At 49.9% G+C, this 27,028-nt stretch overlaps 2 protein-coding genes across 2 annotated transcripts; both read left to right on the top strand.

Moving 5' to 3' along the window:
- The first annotated feature begins 3,896 nt into the window (after positions 1 to 3,896).
- On the top strand, positions 3,897 to 4,463 carry LOC101756540. The gene has a single exon (XM_004974257.1). It carries the CDS (start codon positions 3,897 to 3,899, stop codon positions 4,461 to 4,463), a length of 567 nt encoding a protein of 188 aa, XP_004974314.1.
- A 16,160-nt stretch (positions 4,464 to 20,623) lies between these two features.
- Positions 20,624 to 24,943, top strand: LOC101759914. The gene is made up of 3 exons (XM_004972471.3): positions 20,624 to 21,196; positions 22,817 to 22,908; positions 24,378 to 24,943. Exons 1-2 carry the CDS (start codon positions 20,710 to 20,712, stop codon positions 22,882 to 22,884), a joined length of 555 nt encoding a protein of 184 aa, XP_004972528.1. The 5' UTR covers positions 20,624 to 20,709; the 3' UTR covers positions 22,885 to 22,908; positions 24,378 to 24,943.
- Positions 24,944 to 27,028: the final 2,085 nt, after the last annotated feature.

The raw sequence follows: 27,028 nt of genomic DNA, 5'->3' as shown, positions 1-27,028 counted from the left end.
GACCTATGCCAATGGTGATTGGAGACCCCAACACCAAGCCGGAAGAAGAGACGATCATCGTCCCCACCTCGTTCAACCTCGAACGTGATTTCCAGGATTTGGAGAGCTGCGCTCTCTTGCCATGGGCACTTCACCTGCACTGCGATGTCGAGGCCCTGCTCTGCAAGGAGCTCAACCTCCAGCGGTGAGAGACTTGGAGACAAAGCAGGACACGATGGGCCAAAAGGAAGGCCCATGTCGATCGGTCTGGGGGATTCCTTCATCCCCTCGCCTTTCAATTTTTATCACACACTCTCTAGACTAAAAATACCCCAAAAATCCACCGAGCCCCATATCCAAGATGATTTATGACGGGTCCACAGACCCAGGGTCCCCAACGCGATCGTTTCCCGTAGCACTCCGCCCATCCGAATGGTGGGGTACAACAAAGGGCAACCCGGCTGAGCATAGCAAGGCCAGGGTCACGGCCCAGCCACCGACCAGGTCTCCCGACCTAAGCGTCCACTTGCCGACCAACAGGATGGGCCCCACCTCTAGTGGGACCATGGTCCAAGCCCGACCGGGGGTTCCCGACCAACTTCTCACGGCAAGGGACCCCTAGCCAACATTCCCAACATGGTCCTCCATCCAGGCCTTCTCCGTAACACAACGTTGACCCCCGACCAGGGACTGCCACCCCAAGTAGGCCCTGGGAGCAGGTGGGGCGGACAGCGACGCAACACCTGGGTCAGCGGGTTGTACGCTGAATCATACCATGTCATGCCACGCGCGTGCCCGCACAGTGGTGCCGTAAACCTACCCTCTACAGGCGTCGTACCTAACGTTACGGCGTCATGACCCGTCATAGCGGTATGATGACCTGACAAGAAGAACAGGGACTGAGGATGGAAACCATACCATGTCCGTCGGATAAAATATTCGACAAGACTAGGCAACGCCCGTATACCAACTCTCTGCTTCCCCCCCCCCCGACCTGTAAGGGATGCCCCCTTGGACTATAAAAGGGCATGTACCCATTCCCTCTAAAAAAAGGCGCCACATACAAACAACAGGCTATAGGATACATTGCCATCTGACTCCAGAAGGCATACGATAGAGGCTACCTGGTCGAACAACACCAGGCAGTCGGCCGAAGAATGCCTCTGGGCAGCACCTGTTGCGCAGCTCCCACACTTGTAACGCACCACACTCACAACACCAAGCTCACGCTGGGGCTCCACCTCTCCAAGGACTCAAGCACCCCCCCCCCTCTTCTTCCTCCTCTCGTTTGTACCCCCACTGCAAACTCCAAGCAGCTGGCCTGAGGAATAAAGTCACCAACTGACCCTCTAACTTGACGTAGGGCACGTTGCCCGAACCAATATAGATCCTATGTCATTGAGTGCTAGGCCATATCTGATATAACGCGCAGCAAAACTACATATATTTTATTGTCGACCATATATTTCATTGAGTGTTCGCACCGCTCCAGGCCCTCCACTTTGGAAGCTTGGATTTCATTGCTGACCAGTTTGGTACGCTTCACCTCCGCAAGGAGGCAAGCCTCCCAACATCACCAGAAAAGGTGGCCCGCATCACCATCTGCGAGCCATCCGATAGCCTCGATGTGGAAGCCCTTGCACTCCGCATCGAGTCCATGTTGGGCGCCAGCCCCAAGACCAACGATGTGGATACCATGATGTATTCACTTGAAGGCCCCTTCAGCCAGCTCAATGGAGGGCCCTCGTTGTCCCTACCATACTCCCTGCAAGGATTTTTTTCCCTTCGGCCTATCATGCCCAACGGACGTATACGTGTGGGGCCTCCGAGGTATCATGGCACCATATATTCCCCCGTGTGAGTACATGGGCATGGCAGACTACGCCCCATCTCGTTTGTCGAGCTCCTCTGTGATGAGATGCTTGAGAGCAATGGCTCCACGGATGGCGACGCGATGGCGCTCGATCCTCCTCCGTCCTGAGAGTGCGCCATGGCGGATGTCCCGGAACTGGCCCCCGAAGCGGCAGGATCCGCCAAGACTCACACCCCGCCGGACCACCGCGCGGAAGCGCTGGCACGGGCCCAGGCCCACGGCGACGCGCTCTGACAACGTCCAGATGCGCAGCCACCACTGTCGCCAGCGCAACCGGCACCCCACTCCACGCCTCACGTGCACAATCCAGAAAGTGGGGCTCGGGGCCGCGCGCGCCAGGTCCAGCGGAACATTGTGGCTGAGGGAGATGATCCCCCGCAGTTCACTCAGGCTGGGCAAAACATCGTTGCTGCTGTGATGCTTCTGCGTAGCCTTCCAGAGCCAGCTAACCCCGAGGAGCAGGCCATCCACCGAAACCTCTAGGCGCTAGTGGAAACTACTATTGTACAATAGGCGGAGAGCTCCGCCTCACGTCAGCGACACGCAGTCCCATGCCCCACTGGGGTGATAGGTGGTCACCAGCCAAATCCTTCGGTTCATTCTCCTCTGCCGCCACATCGCGCTGTGCGTGGCACCACTGCAGCACCTCAGCCAGCTCCTGCACCAGCACTGGCACCACAGCGTCAGCCTGTACAAGAGTGCGTCGGCCCAAACTGTGATGCGCGCAGGGTCGTTCACGCGCGATGCCTGGTGCGGCACAAAGCTGATGCCGATCATATGGCGGCGAGAGCAGCCGATGCGGAGCGCGACCGCTCCGATGAGGAGCACGATGATGCGCATCCCAAGCGTGCCCACTGTCAGAATGGTAGAGACAATGCTCGAAGTCCTAGTCCTGATGGACTGAGCCTTCAAGTGAAACATCCGGAAAGCACCTTTCCCGCAGCGCTTCCGCCCACCAACCAACATCATCCAGTACACCAGGGAGATGAACCCCAGTGTGTGGCTTGAGGACTACTGGCTTGCCTGTCAAGTTGGTGGCACCAACGATGACCTCTTCGTCATCCAATACCTCCCCATCTGCCTGGGAGAGTTCATTTGAGCCTGGCTTGAGTTCCTTCCACCCGATAGCATCCACGATTGGGCAGACCTCAAGAAGGTCTTTGTAGGGAACTTCCAAAGGACCTACGTCCGTCCCGGCAACACCTGGAACCTCAAAAGCTGCAAGCAAGAGCCCAACAAGTCCCTGCGAGACTATATATGCAGGTTCTCTAAGCAGTGTAACTCCCTCCCTGACGTCATCGACGCGGACGTCGTTAGCTCTTTTCTTACAGGGATTACCTACAAATCTCTGGTCCACAAGCTCGGCTGCATCAAGCCTCGAACGACTCGTGACTTGCTAGATATCGCCACCAACCACGCTTCCGGCGAGGAGGCGGCCAGGGCGGTTTTCAGCGATAGACGAGACAAGGGCAAGGCCAAGCGAGAGGACCAGGACATAGGTCCTTCCCCCCCCCCACCCCAAACAAGGAAAGAAGAACAAGAAGGAATGGCACCGAGCGGTTCATTCGGCTGAGGTCGCAGCGGCCGACTAACCGAGCCAGCCACCTCACCAGGGGCGCAATGAGCACTTCGAGAAGCTTATGGAGAGCCCCTGCACCAACCACCCCTTCCTAGTCAAGCACCTCTACAAGGACTGTGACCTACTCAAGCGATTCTTGCGGAAATCCAGCAAGATGAAGGAGCACAGGAGGAAGGAGGAGATGGCCGGCAAGGAGGACGCGGCAGGCAAGGATGGAGACAACTTCCCTGAGCCGAGACCTGCCTCATGATCTTCGGAGTCGACGCCGACTGCTCCAAGCACCAGCACAAGTTGCGCTGGCGAGAGGTATGTGCCGTGGACTCATCTATTTCAAAATTCTTACATTGGTCATGCCATCCTATTACTTTCGATCAAAGGGATCATCCCCCGAGCATTCCTCGGCCGGGCCAGTATCCGCTCGTTGTGGATCCCATTGTCGAGAACAAGCATCTCAGTCAGGTACTTATGGACGGGGGCAGTGGTCTCAACATCCTATATGTTGAAACTCTAGGCTTGATGCAAATCCCCTACCCTAGGCTCCGATCGAAGATCGCTCCCTTCCACGGTGTGATCCTAGGGACACGGGCCTACCCGCTCGGGCAGATAGACTTGCCCATCATGTTCGGGGACCGTGTGAACTTTCACACGAAGATCCTAACCTTTGATGTGGTAGACTTCGAGGGGTACTACCATGCCATACTCGGGCACCCGTGCTACGCGCAGTTCATGACCGTCTCGAACTACACCTACCTCAAGTTGAAGATGTCGGGCCCAAATGGCATCATCTCCGTGAGCAGTCCCTTCCCGCACACCTACACATGCGACCGGGAAAACCTCGAGCATGCCATAGGTCTCGCCAACTCCAAGGAGCTCCAAAGGCTCCAAAAGGAGGTAGTCCCGGCCATACCCGACTACAACGAGCCGACCGCCACAAGCGCGTTCAGCCCGACCGACGAGATTAAGGTGATGGAGGTCGACCCAGTCGACCCGACCAAGACCGTGTGGATCGAGACCAAGCTCCCAACCAAATAGGAAGGCGAGCTCATCGACTTCCAACGTACCAACCAGGATGTCTTCGCATGGAAGCCAGCTGACATGCTAGGAATCCTGAGGGAGGTCACCAAACACACGCTTCGCATCATTCTGGGTTCAAAACCAATCAAACAATGCCTACGCTGCTTCGACGACGAGAGGCACAGAGCCATCGGCGAAGAGATCGCCAAGCTCCTAGCAGCCGGTTTCACCAAGGAGGTGTACCACTCCGACTGGCTCACCAACCTAGTTCTTGTTAAAAAGAAACATGGGAAATGGAGGATGTGTGTTGATTATACCAGCCTGAACAAGACGTGCCCTAAGTACCACTTTCCTTTACCATGTATAGACTAGATAATCAACTCCACCTCAGGATGCGAGATCCTCTGCTTTCTGGATGCCTACTTGGGCTGTCACCAGATCGCAATGAAAGAGTCCGACCAGCTCGCGATCTCCTTCATCACCCCTTATGGTTCGTATTGCTACGTGACCATGCCGTTCGGTCTAAGGAACACCGGTGCCACCTTCAAGAAGTCCGACACATTCGTCTAGACAGAAGAGGCCTAGAAGGCTCTCGAGAGCCTCAAATCCCAGCTGACTTCAACCCTGGTCCTCGTCGCTCCAAAACGAGAGGAACCCCTCCTCCTTTACATCGCGGCGAGCGACCATGTGGTCAGTGTCATCCTCGTCGTGGAAAGGTGGGAACCCGGGCACATGCTGAAGGTCCAACGACCAATGTACATCGTCAGCGAGCTGCTCACTGACGCCAAGGCATGCTAGCCCCAAGTGCAGAAGCTTCTGCACGCCGTATTAATGGCCAACCGAAAGCTCTTGCACTACTTCACCGAGCACGAGGTCACGGTTGTCACCTCATTTCCGCTTGGAAAAATTGTTCAAAATCGCGACGTCGTGGGGCGGATCTCTGAATGGGCGCTCGAGCTCATGGGACACAATATCAAGTACGCCCCCTGAATTGCGATTAAATCTCAGGCCCTAGCCGACTTCGTTGCCAAGTGGACGGAAGTCCAAACCCTGACCCCCAGACGTCGCCCACGAGTACTGGATGATGGACTTTGATGGGTCGGTCATGGGAACCGGCGTGGGGGGCTGGAGTGGTCTTGATCTCTCCAGAGGGAAACAGGCTCCGCTAAGCTATCCGTCTCCACTTCAACACCTCGAACAACACCACGGAGTATGAAGCCCTCATCAACGGGCTATGCATCACCATCGAGTTAGGAGCCACCCGGCTCTACGTTCGCGGCAACTCAAAACTCGTTGTCAATCAGGTCATGAAGGAGTACTCCTGCAAAATCCCACTCATGGCAGCATACTGCCAGAAAGTGCGAAAACTCGAGGACAAATTGCGAGGTATCGAGCTCCACCACGTCCCACAAAAGGATAACGATGCAGCCAACTCCCTGGCAAAAATGGCTGCCAAACGAAAGCCAGACCTAGATGGGGTCTTCGTGAACCACCTCCACGAGCCATCTGCCCGCATCCGGGAGGATCCGCCACAAGCACAGGTCGGTCCCGACCAAACACTCGGGGACTCGGACCCCGCGTTGCAGCCAAATCCTGACCAAGCGCATGAGGGTCTCGACCCCAACATGGGGGTAATGCTGCTTGACCCGACCGACTGGAGGGCGCCATTACTCGCCTACATCCTAGACGCGGCCCTTTCGCAAAAAAAAAAACCAAAGCGCGACGGATCGCCCGCCGCACCAAAATGTTTGTCGCCATTAGTGACAAGCTCTACAAGCGAAGTCCGTTGGGAGTGCTTATGAAGTGCATCCTGATCGACCAAGGCAAGCAACTTCTCCATGAAGTCCACGCTGGAATATGCGGACATCATGCCGCCCCGCGCTCGGTGGTCGGGAAAGCCTTTCGTCAGGGCTTCTACTAGCTTACGGCGTTACACAACGTGGAAGAGGTAGTCTGCAGGTGTGAAGGATGCCAATTCTACACCCAACAAACCCACCTGCCAGCGCAGGTACTCCAAACCATCCCCACCACCTGGTCGTTCGCGGTTTGGGGACTCGATATGGTCAGACCCTCAAAAAGGCACCAGGCAATCACACCCACCTGCTCGTGGCTGTGGGCAAGTTTACAAAGTAGATCGAAGCGAAACCCATCACCAATATCCGCTCACAAAAGGCTATCAAGTTCATTCTCGACATTGTCTACCGGTTTGGCGTCCCTAACTGTATCATTACGGACAACGAAACGAATTTCACCAGAAAGAAGTTTCTAGATTTATGTGATGGGTATGGCATCAGGGTCAACTGGGCTTCGGTCGGACACCCTCCAACCAACGGGAAGGTCGAGCGAGCCAACGGCATGGTCCTTCAAGGACTCAAGCCATGCATTTTCGACCAGCTCAAGAAACACACCGGGTGATGGGTAGCTAAACTCCCGGCAGTCCTCTGGAGCCTGAGAATGACTCCAAACCGATCGATAGGGTTCACCCCTTTCTTCCTAGTATATGGCTCGAAAGCAGTGCTACCATCCGACCTCAACTACGGTGCCCCAAGGGTAAAGGTGTTCGATCCTGACAAAGCCACAGAGGCTCAATAGGACTCGATCAACTTGCTCGAGGAGGCACGAGAGACGACGCTCATCCGGTCCGCGCACTACTAGCAAACTCTTTGCAGGTACCATAAAAGGAAGATTCAGGGAAGAACCCTCGAAGCCAGTGACCTTGTGCTTCGCAGGACCTAGACGACTAAGGATAAACACAAGATCTCTCCACCATGGGAAGGACCATACACGGTGGCCGAAGTAGTCCGACCAGGCGCATACCGGCTAAAGGATGAAGACGGCAATGTGGCGGAACCACCTCGGATTAGCTTGATTAATCAGAGTTTAGCCGCCTAACATGCGACACCCTGGTTAACTCCAGCCAACACGAAGCGCCGTCGGACTTCATCCGATTTAACCACTTAAACATGATCGAGTTCAGCAACCCACACAAGGCGAGCGGTTACAGAGAATACAACAAGTCCACAGATTTAAACAAGTTTTTACCCATTTTAGTTCCACCATAAAATCCAACATTTGGGTTTACAACAAAGATCAACAGAGAAAGCTAGCGGAAGACTTCGTCGGGGTCGGACGTCCGGGCGAGGCCAACCAGAACATCACTGAGTCCTCTCCTCGCCGTCCGAGGAGGGGTCCCACTCAACCGTCCAGCCTGGCGGAAGCTGGGGCGGCCAAGCGCCAACAAGGGAGGGGTCGGAAACTGCAACTTCACCTGAAAACAGAAGCCACAACAAGGCTGAGCTACTAAGCTCAACAAGACTTAACCGGGGAGGAGCCAACTACTCTTCCAACTAGACATGCAAGGCTTCTTGGCTGAGGGGTTTGTTTTGCCAAAAGCACTAAGTAACCTACTTTCAAGTTTTAGCTCCGATTCTAGATTTACTTACCAGTCTAGGTTGTGCAACTTATTCTAAGCAAACATCGAGCCAATCAAGTGTGTAGATAAAACAACAACATTTCCATTACCAGATTCCTCATTTACTCAGGGTGACATAGCGATCAAGTAATCTCAAACTGTGAGAGGCAGACGAATCGATCCGAGTTCTTTAACCATGCATGGTGAACCTAGCCCCACGACATTCGCGCACCCGGAGGTCGCTTCCTGTGTCGGCCTTCCCCATCAATCCCCTAACCCGTGTCGGGCCCATTTCCTTTGGTGCAAGGTTTCACAGACCCGGTCTCTGCCGTTCTGTGACCATGCTTTGCCACCACGTGCGACAACCACCAGGGGAAACTCCGTTCCAAGAACAATGGGGCAACCGCTCACGTCTAGGTTCAATCCGGTACTAGGCTTCCTCATCCCATACTAAGTATGAGGCTAGTACTTTCAAACACTTGATCACGAACACCACCACTGTCGGGCCTTAGCAAGTTTTCATAGACAGACGGGGCAACCATCCGACCACCAAAGTGTTACCCAAACCCTGCCCCGTCCATCGTCCTTATAGTTGTAACAGGAGAGTAAATCAAGCAACTCCTACAACTCGCGAGTGACAGGAGATCACTCGGCTTTTACCGTCTCCTATTTAAGCAATGCAACTACTCGGTCCAACAGCTAGTGCTCATATCAAGGGTTACTAAGTCTTGCATCTAGGGTTTCATACAACTCCTAGACGTAAATGCACAAACATGCTATTCGGAAGGCATGCACAAGTTTGGCAAGAACACGTAGGATTTTCATGCAACCGGGGCTTGCCTGCAAGCAAAGGAAAGGGAAGCTGCTCGACTTCGGGGGCGACTTCGACTTCCGCGGGCAGGATCTCGGCTACAGCTTCTTCTTCGGGCACCGGGTGCAGCTCGTAGAAGCCGTCAGCGAGATGCAGCTCTACACGAATGCAATGCAAGGGTTAGCTTAGACAGTTAGTTCAACAGCAACACTGGCTCGCCTGAGCCCAGAAACTTGCGACAAAGAGCAGGAGGTTGAGGTTGTTGGAGAGAGCTGATGATGATCAACAGGTAAGGGTAGGAAGGGAACTAGTGGTCTGATCCTTGAACTAGAGGATGTGATAACTGGGATCCTCAGGTGTAGGCGCTGAAGGGTTCCCACGTTTTACACATACACCCTCGAGTTGAAGAAAAAGATCACAGCCAAGCCCTCGGACGAGGCGGACAAGGGTCGGCGAACAGACAGGGTCGGACGAGACGGAACTGGGGTCGGGCGGATAGGAGGGGTCGGGCGAAGCGGACTTAGGGTCGGCACTCACCTTCTTCCTGAAAGGAAAGCTTGGGGTCGGGAAGAGGCAGACTTGGGCGGGGAACTAAAGCTTCGAACAGGGACTAAGACCGGCGATACTCCGGCGGCGGTGCTTCTTGCGGATCACAAGAGAGCTCTACGCAGCACAAAGGAGCACGCTGCTGGTGACTTGGATGAACTGAGAAGGAACTGGGAGATGAACTCCTCAAGACTGGGCGGATGGCGCTAGGAGCTTGAGCAGGGAGCTAAGAAGGCTAAAGGTAACAAAGGCGGAGGGAAACTCCGGCGACAGGGGCATTCCTTTTATAGCTGATGGAGCAGAGGAACGGAAACATCGCGGAGAGAGAGAAGGGGAGCGGCGCGAAGGCCGGGGAGAAGCAATGGAGTGCTCTGCCGTGGCGGTGATTGAGCAAACCGGGCGGTGCTGCAGAACTCCGGGGGTGACGCCAGCGATCATTGCGCTACTCCGTCAGGGCGGCGTAGGCGCGGGTAGACCGGTGGTTGAGATTTGGCGGAGAGCGGGCATCGTCGTGCGGAAGAGGTGATAGAAGCGACCGGTTAAACGGCGCTAGGATCGAGGGCGCACAAGTGGGAGAACAAGCGGACGCGGCACGGGGGAGAGCGCGGAACAACAGATTGTCGGGCGGCTTCTGACAGAGCGGGGAAAGGAACTGTCGCGGCCGCGGTCGGGGTTGGCGGTTGGGGAATCGTCGTGTAGCGACGACCGGGCGGCGCAACTGTTGCTGGAAGGGACGGAAAAGACGGGCGACATCGGTCTCCGGTGCCGGTATCTGGTCTCGCGATGATGGGCGCGGGAGACGAGGGTCTGCAGAAAGGGGTGCAGAGGGCTTCCGCTGCCATTGGAGAAAAGGGCGCGGGAACCCACTTGGTCGCTTGCCAGAGACAAAACTGAGCGGGGGCGTCGGAGAAGACGAGCCACGCGGCAGGAAAGCTCCGAGGCGGCCATGCAACTCGAGTGCGGCTGACGCGGGGGATCTGGAAAAAGGATCTCACGGGTCCACCGGGGAAAAAGATCGGACGGGTGAGGAAGATCAGCCGGATCCGACGGAGGGCGGAACTCGCCAGGGTCGGGGAAAGGAACGAAGCGGTAGGGGTCGGATCTCAGGGGTCGGAACTGGCGGAAGACTGAGCTCTTAGGTGCGGTCAACAGAGCGACTGACCGAGGTTAAGGGCTGAGATCAAACCTAACCGGGAAAGGTTAGGGGTCGGTCGTTACAGGCAACATCCTACCCAACACCTGGAACATAGAACAGTTACGTTGCTTCTTTCCCTAACTCAATTCTTTACCAGTTGCATTCCTTTCACGCACTTGCTCCACCAGCGCCCTGGCCTGATCACACTCAGACCGAGTCGCTCAGGGGCTCCACGAGGGTGCACTACCCCTCTAAAAATTTTCACATAATTAAACCATGCATCTCGCCCGAGCAAACGAGGTGCGCCCGAGCAAAAGGGCTTCCCATCCTCTAACTCACTCTGAAAGCAACCGAAACTCTAGCTTCCGGACTAATCGGACCCCGCCACAACTACGGTACGAGCAGCTGAACCTCAAGGGCCACGCCTGGGATTTTAAGCCTGCAAACCTACATCAATGGGCAGATCTGAGAAGAAACGAGCGAAGAGGCAGAGGTTGCCTGAGGATGAAAATGAGGACGGGTGGAACCAGTTCCTCACCTCTATCTATCTATTGTTATAACTTACAAATGACAGCTCGGCCCCCGCACCCGAGAAAAATGCAAAGGGCACAACACCTGAAACAACCGACCAAAGTAACCTTACCAAACCTTTATCTTTGTTTTCTATACGCATCATGAATCATTTTGCATTACATTCTGCATCATCTTGCATTCATTCATGCATCATTCCGCATTGCATTATGCATCATTTTGCATCCATTCATGCATCATTCTGCATTACATTCTGCATCATCTTGCATTCATTCATGCATCATTCTGCACTGCATTTTGCATCATTTTGCATTCCTTCTTGCACTTTGCATCCTGCATTTTTTTTCAATTGCTTTGTGTCACATCAAAAGCAATAGTAGCTCGTCCAGAACAAGCCGCGACCGACCAGGGTTCGAAGGCCGACCTCTAGAGGGCTTCAAGGCTGCCTCGTGTCAAACAGAGCTAGGGGAGAAAACGCAGATGGAGCCCCAGCGGCCTCCGCCCGATCCGCCCAGTGCGAAAGGGACCATCTCGACCTTCTCGTTCAATCCCGACCTCGAGCCATGCCCATAGAATCTCCATCGAGGGGAGGCCAGCGGGCCACCTGAGTCGGTCTCCACAACAACTCGAGCATCTGCTGGGAGATGGGTTGAGGAGCAGTGGAATGCTCCAAGCGGGCTATGACGACTCTGTTACGAACGACGGACCCGGATTCCACTTGAACAAACCCGTTAGCAAGCTCACCGAGCGCACCATTCAAGCCAACGAGGCAAGCGGTGTTAGCTCAGCCCCTCCGGTTGCGGAGACCGAGGATAGGGTGATGCATGAAACCCGACCGACACCACCCAAGTCCGGCTGGGCTCGAGGGCTCGAGCCAATAAAATCCCGACCTAAGGGCAAAACAAACCACGCGAGTCATGATCGGGATGGGCGCGGGCCAAGGCCTCCCAACCAGCGGACAAGGACGCTAGATCTAAGGCCCCTGATAGAGAACACCCAAGGGAGTTCGGCCCCCAACCAGCCTCCTAGTTGGCCACAGGCCCGGGGGCTACAACCACTGGATGCGCACGCATCCAGCCAAGGTTAGGTCTATGGTAGTCATTCTCCCTGGTTGGAGACCGCCTGCATCCCATTCCACTCGTGTCTATGAAATGCCCAAGTGTTCAACTTCCGACTGATTCTCCAGTCAGCCGCAGGCTCGGGGGCTACACCCACCGGGTTCGCTCGCGTGCACCCGGCGGAGACCAGATCTGAGGGAGTCCTTCCCCTAGGAAAGAGACGACCTGCACCCCACTCAACTTACCACCGAGGAATGCCCAAGTGTTCAGCCTCTGACTAACTCCCCAGACAGCCACAGGCTCGGGGGCTAGACCCACTGGGTTCGATTGCGTGAACCCAGCGGAACATGGACTCAGGGTGAATCTTCGGGAACCGACATCCCAGGTATAGCACGGCGCGCCCATGCGGCCTCAGCCAGCTAACTCCCCGAAAGATTGGGCATCAAACAAGTCCGACGCGCCCTCTGAGGCCTCTGCCGATTGTTTGGGTGGGAACTGGACGCCGATGCTTGCTCGGGGGCTAAACGCTCCTAGTCTAACTCAACTTCCTTGCGCAACGCGAAAAGGAAAAATGCATCTGAAGTCTCGGTGCCACCCCAAGGGCACAACAGGCACACAGATCGCATAACACAAACAAACTTTTCATTAAGATGAAAACATAAGCCAAAGGATTTCATAATATCATGCAAAGCGTGCAAGCTGGGGATCCCGAAGGCCATACAATATCACGCAAAGCGTTTAAGTACACCCTAGGGACTACCCTACAACTCGGGGTCAAAACCAATAAAAAGAGCGCATGCAATACAAGAAAGTTGTGCTCGAAGCCTTACCCGACGACCAGATCTCTTCCGTTCTTCATCACTATCCTCCCGCCAAACAAAAGGCGTCAGGGGAAGAGGCTGGTAAAAGAGCTCTGGATACATTAGGTGCTACCTCCAGAAGTCCCCCAGCACCTCTTCCCATGGCCGAAATAGCAGGGGGTAACGAGGAAGGAGAAACGCGAAAGGTCGACGAGAATCGCGCGTCTGATTCCTAGAAAGAGTGACCCTCACAGGCCCTCCACCACCGATGCCTACATTTCGTGCCACCTCAACGATCACCTTTCTACGATACTGTTGAGCATAGCAGAGGGACGAAGAGGAGGCCGGATCACTTCCAGCAGTCGGAGGCTCAAGAAACGAGCGCTGCATGGAGGATGAGGAAGCCCTGTTTACCTCATCTCCCGAGGAGGCAACCCCTTCCTTCCACCCACCTCCGCATCTTATGCCGGAGCCACGAGACTATGGTGGGAAGGTGGATTGCCTCTTACAAGAATTTTTCTGGCAATCATGTGGAACGGACGAAGCTGCCTAGGGCAAACAGCAGTAGTCTCAAACCTACTAGGTCTACGGCCTGAGACATGGCGCCTACAACTTGGGCCATGAGGACTGCAGACGTGCAGACACCCCTATTTATAGCCGGGTGAATGGCCACGACCCAAGGCAGTTTCCATCCGCACCCATGGACACGCGATAATAGCACCTAACACGGAGGTGACCCCTCAGTGACCCGCGATAAAGGTGTCGTAATTTGACATGACGATTGGTACTTCCCACATCGAAACCTGAGGGAAAAGAACCGAGCCACGAGGCGCCGGTACAACTTCACGCGGGCTGCATCCTTATCACCTTGGATAAGGAGCTGGCCCTCTCAACGTGAACCGCCAGCTCCTCACAAGAGACAAAAGCGGATGACGCCCCTTGGTGATCATTTTTCTTCGGATGACCAGCCCCTTCACAGCTTCAGTAGAAGTCCTAAAAGGGCTCAGGGGCTCCTGACGGGTCCATAGACCCGAGGTCCCCAATGGGACCGCTTCCTGTAGCACTCTGCCCAACTGAATGGCGGGGTAACAAAAAACAATTGGATCAGCCCGGCTGAGCATAGCAAGGCTAGGGTCGTGGCCCAGCCACCGACCAGGTCTCCCGACCTGAGCGTCCACTCGCCGACCAACTGGATGGGCCCCACCTCTGGTGGGACCACAGTCCAACCCTAACCAGGGGTTCACGATCAACTTCTCACGGCAAGGGACCCCTAGCCCACATTCCTGACCTGGTCCTCTGACCAGGTCTTCTCCGTACCACAACGTTGACCCCCGATCAGGGACTGCCACCCCGAGTGGGTCCTGGGAGCAGGTAGGCGGACAGCGACACAACACCCAGGTTAGCGGGCCTTACACTGAATCATACCATGCCATGCCACACGTGTGTCCGCACAGTGGCATCATAAACCTACCCTCAGCGGGCGTCGTAGCCTGACGTTATGACGTGATGACCCATCATAGCATAATGATGACCTGACAAGAAGAACGGGGACCAAGGATGGAGACCATACCATGTTCTCTAGATAAAAGACTCGACAAGACTAGGCGACGCTTGTATACCAACTCTCTACTTCCCCCCGACCTTTAAGGGATGCCCCCTTAGACTATAAAAAGGCGCGTACCCATTCTCTCTAAAAAAAAGGCGACACATACAAACAACAGGCTATAAGATACATTGCCACCTGACTCCAGAAGGCATACGATAGTGGCTACCCGGTCGAACAGCACCAAGCAGTCGGTCGAAGAATGCCTCTGGGCAGCACTTGTAGCGCAGCTCCCACACTTGTAACGCACCACACTCACAACACCAAGCTCACGCTGGGGCTCCGCCTCTCCAAGGACTCAGGCACCCCCCTCCTTCCTCCTCTTGTTTGTACCCTCACTGCAAACTTTGAGCACCTAGGCTCAGGAATAAAGTCATCAACCGACCCTCTAATTGGACGTAGGGCACGTTGCCCGAACCAGTATAGATCCTGTGTCATTGAGTGCTAGGCCATATCCGATATAACACGCGGCAAAACTACATATATTTTATTGTCAACTACATTTCGCATCGACAACTTACTTGATGTGAAGTGGCAGAGAAGCAAGAGGAGCTTGAGGAACACCACTTCGGAGAGTCGAGGGTCGTGTAGTTTTCGGCGGTTAGAGTAGGCAAACCTCTGCCGGTGTGATCACCCTGCGAGGAAGATCACGCTGGAGTTCTGTAGCTAGGAGTCATCAAGATCGAGATAGGATCCCAGTGGTGATCTGGTGATGTAATCATGGTGAAGTAATAGATGTGTTCATATTCTTAACGATCTAGATATCTCCTTTGATGGTTTTATGCTTTATCAGGTTTCCTTGCTTTTCAATCTATCAATCGATGATAGATTGCTTAAGATATTCTTGTGGTTGTGGTGATCGGATTTGCATGCCTGATCTACTGATGAGTATTACATGTTTTTTCGATCGTTCCTTTAATCTACCTATACTGATGGAGGGAATCGTGATGGGATCTTTCTTGTGTAAGATAGGGGGTTTTGGGAGCCGGACCAGAGGTGTAGATTTAAAGATGTTTTTACTAGGATCATATCTGTGCTGCTTTGCTATCCATTCTCAGAATTACAACATATGCATAGTCTAGGTTGCTCTACATTGATTACCTCTGCTCTATCAGTTATCTGTCTGTACATGCTTAGTAGATTAGATTTAAATCACCCATCAACACCAAGTCCATACTAACAATGCTAGTTAAAATAGATCTTGTACTATAAGTTCCACAGATTGATAAACCATGGGGGAATACTCTGAGGAAAGAGCTACAACTGATCCGTGCACTTGCGATTCATAACTTGTCATGCTAACAGCCATCAACAGAAAAAAAAAACATCCTCTTCAGCCTTGAAACTAGCGGAAAATATCTCAATACCTTCTGAGGAACGCGCTTCTTGTTGTCTGCATTTTTCCATCTTGAATCCGCTTCACAACACACTAGGCACACATCATGTTTCTCTAGCATCTTGTGAAACAATACACAATTATTCTTGCAAACATGGATAGATTCATAGCCGAGTTCCATGGCACGTATGTACTTCATTGCATCATCGTAAGATCTCGGAACACATGCTCCTAGAAAAGCAAGGGATCACACCATCAGAATCGCATTGAATGTGACATTGCTGATCCAATAGAAAGACTTGATATGAAGTAACTTCACAACAAATGTAAATTATGTATACTTAGATCCTAGTGACACTTTACGGTTTATAAATTCCTTTATACATTCTAAAATTATCCCTTTAAGCTCTTTAGCGTGGCACATGTCGGCTATCATTTCAGGAAGTCCATCTTCAGTGCCTTCATCCTTCTCCATACCCGATATGTGTTCATTTTCCTAAACCATTTCCTGATCACCATGTTCCTGCAGAACTGCATTATCCACAACCCCCTCATCCGGCAGAATTGCAATTTCCTCAACCCCATCATCCTGCAAATTGCATTTTCCTTAACCCCATTATCCTGCAGATTTGCATTTTCCTGAACCCTATCCTCGAATGTTTCTCCATGATGGATCCACCTACTGTAGATGCTTGCCATCCCATTCATAAGTAAGTGCATCTTCACCACTTCTACAGTCCATCTAGACTGATTCAGGCATCCACAACATGAGCATAGTATTTGTTCATCGTCAGAGTATCTACTCTTAACAAATTCCATGAAATCATTGACCCCTTTTTCATGCTCGGGGTTAAATAGTTGACAACCGGATATCCAACGTCTATCCATCTAGGAAATTTTGGTGAATTCAACTTAAAATTACTGACCAGATTGAAAGACCTCAATGCGAAATGAAATTTTGACAAATTCAACTCAAAATTACTGACCAGATTGACGCGCCACAACAGGAAGCACCAGATTTGTGCTGTCGTAGGACTGAGCTGCATCGGGGGAGGCGTAGATCTCCGCCGGAGTGCTCCATCCTGGCCGCCTTCTCTATGTTCTTCTTTTTTCCCTATCACGGAAGCGCGACAGCGGGTAAACTACTTTTTTCCCTATGTGGGACCCGGTCATGGTAAAGACGTGAGGAGCATGTTTTTCATTTCATTTTACTACCCTAGTTATCAGCTTAAACTTACATGTGGGATCCTGGTTGGTTTATGACATTTTCGCGGACCTTATATCATCACAAAACCACCATGTAACAGCGAGTGATGATTTCTTTTTTGCTACAATGGCAACTTTTATGGCGTTCTGTAATTTTGTCACTAAATTTACTCGGATGTGAAACTTTATGATGTTTTCAGCTAGAAATATTATAGATCTACGACGAGAACAAATGTGTCATAAAATTTCCATCAAAGATCAACATATTTCTTGTTAGTATCCTTGAAAGCGTCAGTCAAATTGCCTTATTTCCCCTTATGCATTACTTGCTTCCAAGATGAACCAAGACCATATGGTCGGGCAAGGTGGCACTTGTCCATCACATCCCTCCTTGGAGACATCGCTTTGGAAGCTGCCTACCTCTCTCCATGCCTAGTTGTAGTGGGAGTGGACGAGGCATCCTGAAAAGGAGAAAAAAAAAGAAAGAAAAAAGATGTTGCTGGTGTTTTGGTGGTGTGCTGCTACAGTGGTAGCCAATGGTGGCAATAGAGTTGTAAATTACCGAACGGGAGCACCTATTTATCACATGGAAGGTGGAACCCTATCCATCGCACGGTTCAATAGGGTTCAATATGGTCCAATATTCATCTTTCTCCTCCCAATGCGTTGCCCACCGCTAGTTTTTCTTTCTCTTTAGCACTACCCCCACCCCGCCACCCTGCCGCTCCGTCTCCGTCCACTGCTCCGACCATCCTAATCGAACCACAACAGTTGACGACCCCGTCATTATCCTCCACCACCAACACTTTGCAGCGTTCCCGCCACCGACCCCGCCCATCCGGTTGTTTGCCCAAGTCGGCGGCTCCATCGCCCGACCTTACCACCATCTCACCCGCCTCCACCATCGGACCGACCAGCCAACCAAACTCCTTCCAATCCGGCCACAACTTGAGAGGCTCCACACCCGGAACCCGAACCCTAAGCCCCCATGGCAGCAGCACTAGCGTGCGTGATAGAGGCGGCACACTCGGAAGTGGAGAGATGACACACGGAGGAGGAAGGAAGAAGCAGATCCGACAGCCCACAGCTTATACACGAATCTCAAATTTCAAAAGATGAGTGAGTTTCCTACCTTCCGGCCGAACCAATAGAGTGCCTACCAATCATGCGGGTGATTTTAGTCTCAATTATCGACCACATTTTGGACCAATGACATAATGACACATCAATTCTAAAAGAAAAAGGAGAAACTAAGTGATAATACCAATATTCTGTATTCAATTTCCAGTTTTCTAAGTAATGAAAGGGAAAAGAACAAAATGAACACAACAATGAAATCATTCAGATTTCCGCTTGCATCGCTAGTCATCAGTCATCACTGGAAAGTGGAAAGAAAATCCTAACTGTTGAAACCCTCGCACTCCACGCGACACCCACAGAGCACATCCATTCTGCCGATACACCACACTGCAATCAGATCGAATCCCTAGCCTGCTGGGCAGTACAGTGGACGAGCACGGAACGTTCTAGGTCCTGGCGCGGAGGATGGGGAGGAACACGACACAGCTCTTGTGCAAAGCAGCTGTGGACGACACTGATGCAGTCGTGGTGGAGAAGAGAGAAGCACAAGCAGCAATAGCGTCGGGAAGAGGACGCCCGGAGCTCCGGCTACCGTACGCCATGGCCAGCGCTAGAGGAACGCGAAGCTGGATGAAGCGGGAAGCCCAGAACACAGCTAGCGTGCTGTGCTGGCTGAGAGCAAGGTGGGCCAACATCAATAACAAATAAACGGCCCATATCTATGCCCCTCGCTCGCCATACTTCCACGAATCGACAAACAAAAACGAGTCCCCCTCAAAAAAAAAAAGACAAACAAAAACGAGTGAAATCAGATGACAAAATCACGCGAGTGATGGATGTTTAGAAAGGCACTTCAAGTCGGCCCATTAGTGAGAAGCCCGGGAAAGAGGAAAGCAGCATAAAATCCAATTTAACTGCTGAGCAAGCCGAATTCGGCCTGCACAGCATTCGGGCCACGCTGGAAAGTACAGCACTTGGGCCACTCAGGAAACACTTCGATCCATTACTAGTTTGGGCTTAATACAGACGTGGTTGGTCCTCGTGATTCATCAAAACCTTATAAACTTTCTGCGCATGCCTCAGAAAATAGCAAGATGTCATCAGAATTGCTACGAAATGTACCGAGTTAAATGTTGGGTAGTTTGCGCATATTTTGTACTCATTTCGTGCATAGCTAATGCATGGATGATGTAGGATGTGACATGAAGTTCTAAGGAATGTAGCCAGTTAGATCTGCACGTATACTTTTCAAGCTAGCGACGTATTGTCTTAAGAATTATGCCAATTATTCTGAGTATAAATCCACAAGCATATAGAACATTAATGTCATCCTGTTGCAAAGGAAACGAGAAAATGAGTACCTCGAAGATGAGATAAAAGTTAAAAAAAAAGGATAAAATCGAAAGAGGCAGACCATTCCTTGAATATTTCTAGAGAAGATAATTCAGTTTTATGGATTACTCTGCAAGACAGTTGTTTGCGTATCCTCTGCCACTTGCCTTCTTTAATTCTTCTTTGATGAAACAGAGTCAAAACTTAAGCCAGGCAACAGTAAGTCAATGTTGACACAATTCCCAATCTAACTAATCCGGCGATTCACCTCTTTTCTCACTGAATTTGCTAAGGCCTCCTCCAACAGCAAGAGTTAACACTAGTTTATATGTCTATATAGCACACTCCATATCAATAATAAATGGTACAAGACAACCTACCCAATGATCTAACTTTTAGCACATAACTCAAACATAAAGTGACCCTACACATTACACTCACGTAGTCTAGAAAATGTGTACATGAGCAAGGGATAGTCCATATTTCTCTCCCTCTTCTCTCTTCCAACTAGACAAAATATGATGTGGCGCTCCTATAAGCTAGCTGGCATGTATTGTTGGAGGAGGCCTAAACCAGCTGCAAGTCCTAGCTTTGCTAAACCTCTGCTAGCCCTTTCTCGTCCACAAATTTTGAGAGTTTAATGAGGTAGTAGGAATATAATGGGATGATTTTTGACCTTCTGCTCTCAGCTAGTATGTGGCACTCCTGTGCTTAGAGTTTGTTTAGATAGAGGATTATTAGAGTGGAACGAAGGGGATTGGATCTAAAATGAACTAATTTTCCCTCCAGTCCCTTTCATTTCACTCCAATCCACTATTATTTAAAACGAACTTGAAAAAAGTCATTTCCTATGGGTCCCACGAAACCCAAGGAAAAAAGATCTATTTGTAGACGAATCCCACCGTCAATCGGTGTTCATATTGACATCGTTGACCATTTTTTTTCTGCATTCACCTTTGGGGAGCGCGACTCCACAGGCGCCACCAGACCAGAATCCAGTTTGAACTCATCATAAATTATATCTTGATAGTAAATTTTATTTGGTATTACAATTTTCATATTTTTCTGTAAATTTGAATATATATATATATAGTTTTTATAAACTTAGAGTCCTACAACTAAAACCTTTCGGAAAGGGTGGGAATATGTATTTTTAATCGGAAATGTTCTATGCTAAATCCCGTGACAGCTAATAAGGTGCAAGGTGGGGCCGGTGGACCGCTCGCTCGTCCACTGACATGTGGGGCCATGTAAGGATCCATCTCCCTGACATCCTGGCCCCACGTCGTCGGCCGCGGCAACCATCACATGAACGAACTACCGCAGCAGCGGCATCTCTCCCCGTCCCTATCTCTTCGGCCTCCGTCTCCGTCCCACCCGCATCTCCACCACCACCGTCGCCTCGCCGCCGCCGATGATGGCCCGCCTCCTCGCGCAGACCCTAACCCTAGCCCGCCCCGGCCCCTCCCCCTCCGCCACCACCGCCGCGTCCGCCTCGCTCCGCGGCCTCGCCACCAAGGTCGAGGTCATCGAGATCGACCTCACCGAGGAGGACCCCGCGGGTTCCTCCTCCCCCGGGTCCCCCGCCTCCTCCCCGTCGGTCGAGGTGGTGGGGATCCGGCGACTGGAGGAGGCCATCCACGGCGTCATGGTGCGGCGCGCCACCCCCGACTGGCTCCCCTTCGTGCCGGGCGGGTCCTTCTGGGTGCCCCCGCTGCGGCGCCCGCACGGGGTCGCCGAGCTCGTCAGCCGGATCGCGGCCGCCGGCGGCGCGGAGGGGGTCGTCGGGTCCGCGGGCGCCGCGGTCGAGGTCGTGGAGATCGACGCGCCCATGACGGAGGAGGAGGCGCTCTCCTTCTCCACCGCGCGGGGGTGGCCATCGGCATCCTACTTCGTCGATGGTGAGATCCGTCCGTGATCTGATCCTTGGAATTCCACAGCTTTCTGTCTATGCGCGTCATGTTTTGAAGGAAATTGCGGTGGATCTCGGGATCGTCGTGTCGAAAGACACACCTTCTCCATTAGTATGCCATTTAGACTGATGAAATGAATTGTGAAAAGGCAATCGGAATGATACTCCTCAATAGATGATGGGTATCCATCATGTGTGATAAGTTATGTCTGCTGTATTCGGGGAAGTTACAACTAATCTGTTTGGTGGATTAGGGAAAGCACGTTCAGATTTGCTTTTCGCTTGTGTTATCTACATGATTCTGTTATTTTTTTTCCATCTGCCCTCCATTTCCTTTGGTGTGCAAAGTCTCCATTGTTTTTTTCCTTGTGCTGCACATGTAGTGTTAGCATGTATGTAGTTTATACAACCCCCCCCCCCCCTCCCCTCTCTTTTGGTGGTGGTGGGGGGGGGGGGGGGATATTTTGGATCGCTGTCCTGGAGGGGAAATTGTGCAAATTGTTAGGTGGTAAGACCATCCCTACAAAAGAGGGTAAAAGTCAGGCCATCATGTCACGTTCTCATCACTAGAGTAAAATTTGTGTCTGATTCTTGTCTCTTATCTGGATCCGTTGAAACTGTTTGTGTAATCTTTTGGCCTTGATGTCCATTTAAGCAACAGTGCTGCGAAAGCTAGTTTTCTTGCCATTTCTCCTGGTGAGTATGGTAGAACTATAAAAAAAAACTCCTTGTCCGTGGCATTCAGTGACAATTGCATGCACAACAAAGGTTTATCTGGTGACTTCCACTCATTCCATGACTATCTGTTGCACAAGGTTTGTCCAGAACATTTTAGGTATAGACCACCAAGTCTCCATGGCTCTTTTTGGTTGACAAGCCTTTTTCCAGTTGATTCTCCAAGGATCTCCATTAGCCATTTCTTCTGACATGCAAATCTGCCATTTCACATTACTGTGTTTTCCTTATCGCCCATTTGATGGTTGTTATGCCATTTCACATTACTGTGTTTTCGTTGTCGCCCATTTGATGGTTGACTCAGTGCAATTTGATAGATAGGAAGGTCTTTGAGACCAACATAAGAACTTTGTTGCCACCTTTAGAGTTTAGTTTGGAATGGTGGAACCTAATGATTATTAGGACAACACTCTGTAAAATGCTGATTATGTCGCTATTGATGCTGTTTGCACCTCTTTGAAATCATTAGTTTCATCATCAAGTAAATTGAATATAAACCTGTTAATGAGTTTAGAAGAAACATGGAATTTATAAGAGGAGCATACGTGCACATATATATGCTATTGTAGTTGATTTATAGTTGTCTTAGAAGTTAGAACAAACTGTTATTGTGGCTGTGTTTCTATGTCACAGTTATCTCCTTTGTGTTTCATCACTCGAAGTAGACACCACTACAATATTTTTTATTCCGTATATTAATGCGTATTAGTTACGTTGAATTGGTGAATGTAATAATGTCCAGAGGATGAAGAGTATCTTGTTTGATTCTCATGTGTGCACATCTAAAATCATTATCGATGGTTATTAATTTCCTATCGTAATTTGGACATCATGCATTATTATTTGCTTATCTGCTTAGCCTTTCCTGTTCAAGGCAAATCTCAACATTCAAAGAAGGAATCGAGGAAAGGTGCAAATCAAACTGATGATGAAGAAAGCTGATTGGTTTGTGCTACATTGCCAGGGGTAAGGTCATTTATCTTTCATTGTAACTCGAAAGTGAATAACATGCAGTGTTGTATTGTTTTTACTTGCCTTAAGTAATAATTGTTTCTAGCATTGAGCTCTTTAGATGATTCTGTTATAACCTCCATGGTTGTGATGACATTTAATGCTTTTCAGGAAAAAGGTTATTTAGTTTTGGGTTTCCATGTATGTAATTAATACAGTTTGAGAAGGTGGTCTTAACCCAAAGTTCAAAATTGACCAACCTTGTTGTATTCTGCTTACATCCGTGACCTGTGGGATCTCCTTATTACCAAGGATTTCGTTAAGATATTATTAGATGGAGTATTTTACATTTCTATTAGTTCTGTCAATTATCATGGGAGGCATGCCAAAAAGTTACTTCTCCCTAAGCACATTCTCTTTCCATGTGTTTCTTACTGTGTTTGAGTTTTAAATATTAAACACATGTAGGGTTAGTGTATATTTAGAGTGCAGATTAATACACATGGAAATTGCAACAATCAAATTGGAATCATGTCTGGATGACAAAAAAAAAAGAAAGCCACCATGTTATTGGCTGAGATAATTGTTTTTTGACAGATTAATCGACTGATCTCTTTAGCAGCGATGTTTGTGGTTCCACAAAATGCCTGTGTCTCAATTGCTCTAGCTCAAGGGAACAAAAAAAATGAGCTGAAGTTCCACCAAATTGGTGACCATGTTTTCTGTTCGTAACTAGCCTACATTTAATTTGTGCTTATAGTTAGATTTAGTTAATGTGTATTTTATCATATAGTACTCCTTAATTCATGCTGTACCCCTCTCCTTTCTCCATGACACAGCCTTATGATCATAGCTGCAATGCACTAACTGCTGCCTTGTCTGGTGGTTATCATTGCTGCCTGCACCACAGGTTTCCTATGACATTTTTTGACATCCTGTTGGCCTATGGGAATAGGCCTCATGTGTATAGTAACATAGTATTTGTCTTGCAGGGTAAAGTCCAAATAAATGGATTTTACGATTCTGCCACATCACCTCATCATGCAACATGGCTGGGGCAAGAATTGTTGCTCCTATATGCTTGGATATATGGGGACAAACATCTTGCCTTAGGAACATAGAAACCATGCAAACAGTAAGGTTTTGGTCAACAAGGCCATGGATTGCAGAGGTGTAGTTATCCTTGCTGGTGAGCTGTTGTTGCATGTGAGGTCTAGCACTAACAGGATCTTGTTATTGTTGATGCCTGAAATGGACATGGTGATAATTCTCTTACATTTATTTTACCTTCATTCCTAGAATGTTGAAATCACAATCCTTTAGGAAATGCCACACAAATTAGCTGGTGACACGAAAATAAATTAGATCTGAACTGGCTGTTAGACTGATTGAGTAGTTGATAGTTACCCACCTTTGTGTAGTTGCCATTTATTACCATCTACGCTATAAAATGATATTTCATCCCATTACACCCCATTGTGCAGGGTCCTACAAGAAAAGGCAGTTCAGAGTTTCATGACTCTACCATGACGGATGTACATATGGATGGCAAGGACCCCATTGCTGATAAACTACTGCAACTGCTACCATTGATGTTGGCGCCACATCCATCCTGGAAGATAAACCATTGCATCCGCTATTGCTTTGGTTGCAATGCTGTAAACCTGGTCCGAAGCTCTAGTGTTTATTGTATCAACAAGCCCTTGCACCAAGCTTCCGATTGTAATAATAATAAGCACGGAGAGGGCAGCTGAATGTGTGCTATGGTACTGGACTTGGTAGTAGTCCAGTAGCTGGACTCCAGCATAGGCTCTAGATGGCTGTTGTTACCAACTACGACGAACAACGTTTGTAAAATTGATGTAAGCATCCTGCCCTCTGATCCTACGTGTCATAAACTGTGTTGTAGTGTTGTCGTGTGGACAAGTAAAGGAATAGGATTATCTCCGTTGCTTTTGTGCTCCTACCTGTATGATGCTTGATTGCTATTTCAGGAACATAGGATGATATTTGTACAAAATAAGAAGCGCATGCGATGACTATTTTGGAATTATGTGTCAGGAAGCTTTCTTCAGGACTGTGGAGGGAGCTTCTCCCTGAAAATGCACCGCCCCTTGTTTGTTTGCGGCAATCCATTGCTTGTTCGCAGCTTTGTTTGTGGAATAATCTTGCTCGCAGCACACATTCATCCCATGAACTGAATGCTCAAGAGGTCAAGGATGGAGAGAGCTGTCTCTGTGTGTGGTGGTGGTCTCCGGTCGTGCAGCAATTTCAGCTACTACTGCTGCGCCTACTGAGCTTGGATTTCACTGGAGTCCGGCAATCTCAGATTACTGAGCGACAGGGTTCTGGTTTGTAGTTCACCAGTCCCACAGGTGAAGTACAAGTGCTGAGGAAGACACAATGGGGATCAGATGGCTGCTAGCGCATTGTGAAGTTTAGTGCACGGTGTTCAAATCCATGGAGGAGAAAGATGCTCGGGCGAACTGTTGCGCTCATATACCAACCAAGTCGTGTGACTTGGTGCCAGAACATTTCACATTGGGAGGAAGTTCGTCCTGAAGGTTCACACTTGAGAGGTTCGTGCAAAGCGTTAGCAACTTAGCAGCCTTCTAAGTTAAACTACCATTGCACGGACCCAGTCCAGACAGAGACAGGAACATCAGGAGGTGTTCAGAGCAATTCAGAGCACACTAGCATCAGAGCTGAACTGAGTTGGACCGGAAACAATTCAGCATCTTTGGGCATCGATGCAAATGCAGGCACCGAAGCCAGCATTTTTCATCTCGGCATCGCGCCCCTCTACAGCGTGCAAAACGATGTTTCCTGCAACACCGCGGCTGCTCCAACACTACGACAAACATAAGGACTACATGCAGTTGGCAGAAGTTTGCATCCATGTGTATGCTGTTTCTAGCCCGTTTAATCCCGCCTGAACCTCCCCATGTGGCATGTTCTTACAGTGAATAGTACTAAAAACCCCCAGCCATCTAAGATCTTAGTCTTTATTATATAGTGCTTAGGGTTCCTACCTAGCTTAATGGATGTCTCTGATGTCCCTATTGTAGATGTTCATCAAGCTAGCAGCTAGGAACAGAGAATAGCAACCCCTACGTTCCCATTATCAGAATCAAACGAGTTTAGTATGCCATACACATGTCATATGCTGCTCCCTGCTCGTCACACAACATCCATTTCAAGGAAAGTAAAAGAGATGAAGCACAAAGAGCACTTAGTACCGTCCTGAGTGCACCAAAGACCCCACTAAATCACCATGTGCCGTGTACTTGAAGAAACAAAAGAGCTCATTAAGCTGTTTAGGAGAAAAAACCAGATCGTCGTGGCGAGTGATCATCATCATTATCATCTTACTCCTCATGATTTCAGACCGTCGCTTGCAATCTTTGATGTTCCAAATTGAGAAGCCAAAGCCAAAGTCCAAAGATCGTCTTGTTCTTTCTTAACACTCAAGATTGTCCTTTCTTCTTTCTTTATCCCCCTTCCTTTTCTTGGGAATACATGCATATCTTGTGCACTTTGCGAGAGTATATATCTAGTTTGTTGGGGTTGGCATAAGTTGATGCCAAATTAGGTGGCTCCAACCAAAGGCATGAGGGAGGGTGATGTGTAGGTGGCCCCACACCTAAAGCCATGTGATCTCAAGAACCCTGACCTAATGGCAGCTTGAACTACCTCATATGCCTTCTTTTTATTTTGCTGGTGTGTGCATGCATTACGTATAGCCAAGTGCATGAGTCACAAAAGGGAAAGTGTAGATATGTCTGACCAAATGAGAACATGATCTTGGCATTTTTTTTAGCTTTGTTGTTAGAAAAGCATATGGGTCTTAGTAGTTGTGTTGTCCAACCTCTGATTTGAGCAAAGGTATATCGTCCCCACAATCTTCCAGTGATATTTACTGGTAGCCTACATCTCTCTCTTCTTATTTTAAAAAATAATTCTTCCATTCGTTTATGCAATTTATTGTAATGGCTATATGCAGCCGACAGCCATTATGCTAATTAGAATAAATGTGCTAGTGTACCTTGCAACGGTTTGCTATAGAGAAAACTAGGCAAACAGAAATTATATTTTATTCTCTAGAGCTTTATTTTCCTTTTTTAACTCAAAATGA

The sequence above is a fragment of the Setaria italica genome, chromosome VI (assembly GCF_000263155.2).
Source record: "Setaria italica strain Yugu1 chromosome VI, Setaria_italica_v2.0, whole genome shotgun sequence".
NCBI lineage: Eukaryota > Viridiplantae > Streptophyta > Magnoliopsida > Poales > Poaceae > Setaria > Setaria italica.
This window is presented reverse-complemented; position numbering and strand designations above follow the sequence as displayed.